The sequence below is a fragment of the Elephas maximus genome, chromosome 23 (assembly GCF_024166365.1).
Source record: "Elephas maximus indicus isolate mEleMax1 chromosome 23, mEleMax1 primary haplotype, whole genome shotgun sequence".
NCBI classification, from domain to species: Eukaryota; Metazoa; Chordata; class Mammalia; order Proboscidea; family Elephantidae; genus Elephas; species Elephas maximus.
Genome location: NC_064841.1, coordinates 45,037,156 through 45,044,040, shown reverse-complemented (window position 1 = coordinate 45,044,040; position 6,885 = coordinate 45,037,156). Strand labels below are relative to the sequence as shown.

Below are 6,885 nucleotides of genomic sequence, written 5' to 3'. Positions count from 1 at the left end.
ATCATGGAATAACCCCTGTTTCTGGCAGCATCCAATCTAGAGTAATTTCCTGCTTCCTTAGACCCTTAGACCCTCCCTTAAATCACAGCCCAAATATTATATAATAGGCTCTTTCTAACACCCTTTCACTGAGGCACCCCATGATCCCTCACGTTCTCCCTTCCTTGCTGCAGTGAGTTGTAAACTCAACCTGTTTAATTATAGTCATGACCCTGGTGTTGTTTGGCCAAAGGGCATTGACAGTGTGAATGCAAAAAATGGAGAATATTGGTTCAGAGCTGTTGTGGGTATTAAATGGATAACGAATTTACCAGCACACATTGAGTGTCAGTTTTGTGCAAGGCACTGTGCTAGGTGTGGGAAACACTGAGAAGAACAAAACCCAGACTGCTCTCCAGGGTTTGAATCTGTAGGACATGCAGAGTAGAAAATTTATGGTCCAAGACAATGCTGTAAACATTTTTATAGAGCCATACACCTCCTGTAATATATATAGAAAAAAAAAAAAGGAGCACCTAAATCTGCTGGTTCTTAGGGAAGGATGGGTTAGAAGAGGAGGAGATGTGTGGTAGGCAGGATAACGGCCCCCCAACCATGTCTGCATCTTAACTCCCAAAACCTGTGAATATTATCACATTACATGGCAAAAGGGATTTTGCAGATATTAAGGATCTTGAGATGGGAAGATTATACTGAATTATTCAGTCGGGCTCTCTGTAATCACAAAAGCCCTTATAAAAGGGAGGCTGGAGGGTCACAGAACGAGATATGATGACAGAATGCTGTGGCCAGGAGCCAAGGAATGCAGGCAGCCTCTAGAAGCTGGAAAAGCAAGGAAAGGGAGTCTCTCTTAGTGCCTTCAGAAGGAACATAGTCCCGCTCACCCATTTTAGACTTTGGAACTCCGGAATTATAAGAAATGTGTTGCTTTAATGTAAAATCAAAACTTAAAAAAATTGTGGCAATTTTTTTTTTTTTTAAATAGCAGCAATAGGAAACTAATACAGGACGCTTGGGCTTAACCTCTAAGGCAGAGGAACTGTGACATGACCTGTGCTGCTCTAAGATCAAGAGATAAGGTCAAGGAAGTACTGAATGCCCTATCAGGAAGCATATTTTAATAATTAGAGCAGTCTAAAAATAACAGCCTTCTTCAGAGATAATTATGCCTATTTTTCGTTACTTCATCTGTTCAATAGTCATTGAGCACTTAGGTTGTGCCGAGTATTGGGTACGTGACAGTGAACAAAATAAAACATTACTCTCCATGGTCTGTAATTTCTTTGTGTAATGTACTGTTTGTAGAGAACGTTTAATCATTTAACCAAGAAGCAAGCTCCAGTCTAGAATACCTGAAAGGTTATTTATATACACTCACGGGCAACCTTGGTCTGGAATGACCTCTGGCCGAGGAAAATCAGGAATGAAAACAACCCAATAGAAAGGCTGAAACTCCACAGACGTCTCAGGCACTGTGGGACCTAAGGGAGGTTCCATGACTTGCCTCTCCACGCTCCCTCCCAGAAACCAGCACCTCTTCCCCTCCTCTCGGGTCGTTGTTGCTTTTTCTTTCCTCCGCCCTCACGCTCTTCCTTAACTGGCAGCTCTGGGGCCACGGGATTTCGAATCTTCTCGCGATATCTTCACGGGCGCCAGGCGGTCGGCGATAGCGCAAGAGGTGTTGTGGCGGTGGCGTTTGGGTCTGTAGCGCGTTTCCATCAAATTTTGGTCCTTTTTTTTTTTTTTTGGTCCGGCCAGGAGGCGCTGAGCAGTTTCTGTGACGCTGAGACTGAGGTTGCCGGTGCGCGGGTCCTTGAGTATGGGCTGTGGGCGGGCTCCCTGGCCTTGGGCGGGCCTTGACACGCGTGTGCGCCGCGTGTGCGCCTCTGGCCCGGAGCCCGGGTGGAATCGCGCCCCCGGGGTCCGGGTGCGGGTCGGGATGGGTGACCTGCGGGAGAGTCACGCCGCCCAAGACCGCTTGCTGCGCGGACTGAGGTACAGTCGCCCGGTGCGGGGAGGGTCTTTGTGGCCGGTGAGCGGGACCCGGGCGGCTCTGGCCTGCTCTGACCCCGCGTAGTCCGCGGGGGTTGGTGCCCCGGCGAGGCCTAAGGTCAGCGGCCCAGCTTGGTGGCTTGAGGGTCTCGCATATGGGAGACTGCAAAAATTGCTTGGTTTTGATCCTCAAAGTTGTATCTTCCACACTTACCTCCTGATTTACTATGTCTTTCTGCCGAATCAGAGAGGCAGAAAGACGACTTTTGTAAGAGGTGAATAGATAATTCCCACGATTCGTTTGTGTGTCTTTTTTTGATTAAGGCATACGGGACAATGGAGTATATGACAGAATCTACAGACCGCAGCCCTGGGCACATGTGAGTCACGTCCCATCTTCCCCATCCCCCTTAATTTTAAGTATGTTAAAGTGAGTCTTTGAAACTGTCGCCTCGTGGTGTGGAGAGATTTTTTTGTCATAAATGGGAACAATTTTTAAAGAAAATTGAATTCATTTTAAGTTAGAAAGTTGTAATAAATACATGCTTTAAGAGGGCAACAGTTCTGTTTATCCTTCTGGATTGTCACTGTTTGATATGGTAGCCATGAGCCACATGCGGCCATTTAAGTTTAAATTAATTAAAATGAAATAACTTTCTCAGTTCTAGCAGCATTTCAGGAGCTCAGTAGCCACATGTCTAGTAGCTAGCATATTAGATTTGCAGCTTATATGACTTTTTTTTGAACAACACTTCTACATCAGTGGCTCTCAAACTTTTTCTGCCCCCTGTACACCTTGTGTTTTGACATTCCCACGAGTTATGGTCAATCAGTACACATTGATATTCTTCCCTTTCCGTTCAAATATTTCTGTGCTGGGTAAATGTTTGCATTTTGACAGTCCTTGTGCTATACTGGGAGCCTTGGTGGCACAGTGGTTAAGGTACAGCTGCTAACCACAAAAAGGTCGGCAGTTCGAATCCACCAGCTGCTCCTTGGAAACCCTATGGAGCAGTTCTACGCTGTCCTATAGGGTTGCTATGAGCCGGAATCAACTCAAGGGCAACTGGTTTGGTTTTGGTGCTATAAAAAACGAAACAGAAACTAAACCTGTTGTCTACGAGTTGATTCCTACTCATAGCGACCCTATATACTGAGGCTTTTTTGGCAGGGAAGGGGAGATTACTTTTGGAGTATATTGCTGTTTGATGAATACAACTAGAAATGACTGACTTCAGTTTCTCTTGGTGTAGTTCAGTGGTTTATCCTTTTTCCAGAAATAGACTTTAGAAATGTTTATCAGATAGAGATTGGTACACAGCTGTAGTCGTTTTTAATCTTATAATACCATACTCCTTACTCAGGACTGTTCAGAACAAGTGGCATCAACTAGACTAAGTAGGTAACTGCGTTTTTTAAAGGCTTAGTATTTAGAGATGAGGTGGTTTAATTAAAAAGAGACATGCCTGTTGCCATCTAGTTGATTCCGACTCATAGTGACCCTGTAGGACAGAATAGAACTGCCCCATAGGGTTTCCAAGGAGTGGCTGGTAGATTCATACTGCCAACCTTTTGGTTAGCAGTTGAGGTCTTAACCACTGCACCACCAAGATCCTTCGCCCCCCAAAAAGAAACAAATAGATCTTACGTATTTTTGACATAGAATTCTCTTTTTGCTGTTGATGTCTTTCTTAGTTTTCCAGTTTTAAAAAAAGATGATGAATAATGATGCTTTCCAACTTTTCTCAAATTTGCAATTACATTTTCAGCTGTGAAATTTATTCTAAGTCCTTGTTTATTAGTAAAAATTAATGTGGATGTTTCTGTGTGCATAGAAAATGCCTGGAAGCAAGTATATACAAATAGTTAATACTAGTTACCGTGGTGCAGTGGTTAAGAGTTACGACTTAACCAAACGGTTCAACAGTTTGAATCCACCAGTTGCTCCTTGGAAACCCCATGGGGCAGTTCTGTTCTGTCCTGTGGGGTTGCTATGAGTCAGAATCGACTGGATGGCAATGGGTAATACGAAGACTTTCTTTGCTTTTTGGGTAGTATTTTATTTATTAGTGCATTTATGAAATCTAATTTGGGAATTTTATGCTTCATTTATTCAAGCTTATGTTGCGAGTGTGGTGTCCTGATTAGTCCAAATCCTGCCAATATATGTGTCGCCTGTTTGAGAAGTAAAGTAGACATCAGCCAAGGCATTCCGAAGCAGGTTTCTATTTCTTTCTGCAAACAGTGTCAAAGGTACAGTGTGATACTCTTCCATCTTACTTAGAGTTGAGATATAGATAGGAAAGCTACCAGGTTATGCTGAGATTGTGACAAGATATATAGAATAAAGTGCATTCAAATGAGATCCAATTTTTATTTATGTTGGTTGTCACCAAAGACTTTAGAATTTGCAATTTTATAGTGTACTTTTCTAGCTCGCCCTGCAAATCTGGTAAAAATAGTGTAAAGACATTTAACTCTCTTTTTCTTTGAAGAGTATAATATATATAGTTAATGAGAGTAGATGTTTGTAAGGGTGAGAAAGCAGATTATTAAGGACATATTCCTGTTTTTCTTTTCCAGTTACTATGAGCAATGTATGATAAAAAAGTACTTTATATTTTAAGTAGTTTACTAACGTGTTTGAAAAAAATATTAATGTTCACATATGATTAAAATGACTGCAGTTGATGGAAAAGCTCAGTAAATCATATCTGGGATGGTCTGAATTTGAAGGCAGAAGACTTCTAAAAGATAATGTTTCATTCCCTGTTTATATTCTTTAGTTCTTGGTGTAAACAGCTTATATTTAGTAGGCCATTTAGTAACACGAAACTGCCAAATGAATGTAGCATATGCCTGTGATTTCCTAGATGGGTTAGTACACTAGTTCTTCTTAACTGTTTTTATAGGGGGAGATGAGGTTCATGGACTCTTTTAAGAACTGAAAACTGTATTTGCCCCCAAAATATTTAACATGTTTATATATACAAACACATGAAACTTTGTGTACTCTTTCAGCGATTCTGCAGAAGCTTGGAAAGTGTGAGGTTTAATCTTTTATAAGTATTTCCTATTTTTAAAAACATAGTAAGGTGAAAAAAGTGCTGGACAAAGAATCCATTGCAGGGTGAAAAAAGCACTGGACAAAGAATCAGGGGGAGATGTATATCTTTATTTCTCGGAAACCAGCTTTTGGAAACTCTTGGCCGTTTAACCTCTCTAAGAAACCCTAGTACCATAGTGGTTAAGAGCGATGGCTGCTAGCCAAAAGGTTGGCAGTTCGAATCCACCATGCGCTCCTTGGAAACTCAATAGGGGCAGTTCTGCTGGGTCCTGTAGGGTTGCTATGAGTCGGAATCGACGGCAGTGGGTTTGTTTGTTTGTTTGTTTGTTTGTTTTGAGGCTTTGGTTTTCTCATCGGAATGAAGGGGTTTTAATTAGATGATATTTGAAGTCTGTTCTAACTCTGAAAGTGTTCTTAAAAGCAAAGGGTCCTGTGTAAGGTTTTTGATTAACCATTTAATAGTGAACATCAGAACTTTCACCATTTAACAAGTATGTCAAAAAACAGTATTCATATAACACACGGAAGTATTATGTATTTAATAAACATTTACTGAGCACCAACTGTGTGCTGAGCCCTTTAAGTTTTAATTTAATCAGGTTTTACCTAAGATTTTAAAACTTGAATTTTGTAATTTAAATTTTGAAAATAGGTGATTAGTCTGAGCTATTGCTGAAACATAGTGCTGTGAGGGACTAATTTACCTTTTTTTATGGAAAATAAGCAGTCCTCAAACATTTCAGAAGTATATAATAAGTCATTTTTAATGCCATTTTGAGATGATCCTCATTTTTTCAGAGAATAATTTCAAGGAAGGAACTCTTGGGCATTTTGTCATCCTGGAATTCTTACTGGTGGTTGCGGTAATAAGGCCTCTTTAATAATGTTATTTCAGACTTGCTTTCTCAATTATTTGAGATATAAATTATTGAGAAAGCAAGTCCATTTTAACTAAAGGTAGTGGTCTGATTGAAAGCTTTCTGGAACTATTAAAATGTATTTGGGTTAAGTGCTTCAGATCAGCCTTGAGTAGTATTATGTTTGGCAATAGTTTGTGTTATGTGTGCTATTCAGATGGAAATTTCTGTTTTTTCCTGAGAGATACTGAATTTCTGTGCGTTATCTTCTCTCTCAGATATTTTCAGCCACCAGGAACTTGGATACAGTGTGCTTTAGAATCCAGGGAACTTCTTGCTTTATGTTTGAAAAAACTCAAAGCACCTCTGGCTAAGGTAGGTCAAATAGCTAAAATCAGTTTTTTTGCAGGTGAGCTTTTATTAAAGCTCTTACTTTCAGAAAATCCAATGAGTAGGTTTTTCAGAAGCAACTATTAAATGTTACTTTTGGTAAATACCCCACTACAAATCCTATTTTCATTTTGAAAATTATGTATATTCTTTTTTATGAAAGTATCTTTTAGTGTTAAAACATTATAGAATCATTTTTTTCATTATTGAGAATCACTTATTGCAGTAATTTTTTGTGAGCATCTTTGTATAAAACCATTCATAAACATAATTTAGGAAATCACAGCATTATGACTATGGTATTCTTTTTTTTTTAATTTTTGATACTGCCCTGGAAAGAAAATACTTGTGTCTGTTACTTAACGTCAGTGGATAAATGTCTTCAAAGGTCATTGTGAGTCTAGTTTATTTGACATAACACTTTCAAGTTTTTGTTGTTGTTAAGCTTTATCACTAACTTCTACAAGGTATGTTTTTAACTGAAATGGACTCAGAATTTGAAGGCTTTTCAGATTCTCTTTTCAGCGCTGTCCAAGTTTCATAAAATAGTTCTTTGAAAATTTTCCCTTTCTACCCATC

General features: G+C 39.7%; 1 protein-coding gene across 5 annotated transcripts in view; it reads left to right on the top strand.

The window, feature by feature from the left end:
• Positions 1-1,600: 1,600 nt before the first annotated feature.
• Positions 1,601-6,885, top strand: part of NMD3 (NMD3 ribosome export adaptor) — a 77,724-nt gene continuing 72,439 nt past the window's right edge. The window contains exons 1-4 of one of the 5 annotated variants that reach the window (XM_049867567.1): positions 1,601-1,700; positions 2,317-2,372; positions 4,111-4,245; positions 6,195-6,291. In XM_049867567.1, coding sequence (XP_049723524.1) covers positions 2,329-2,372; positions 4,111-4,245; positions 6,195-6,291 — 276 coding nt within the window. In that variant the 5' untranslated portion in view covers positions 1,601-1,700; positions 2,317-2,328. The other 4 variants (XM_049867569.1, XM_049867568.1, XM_049867566.1 and 1 more) reach the window with 4 other exon arrangements.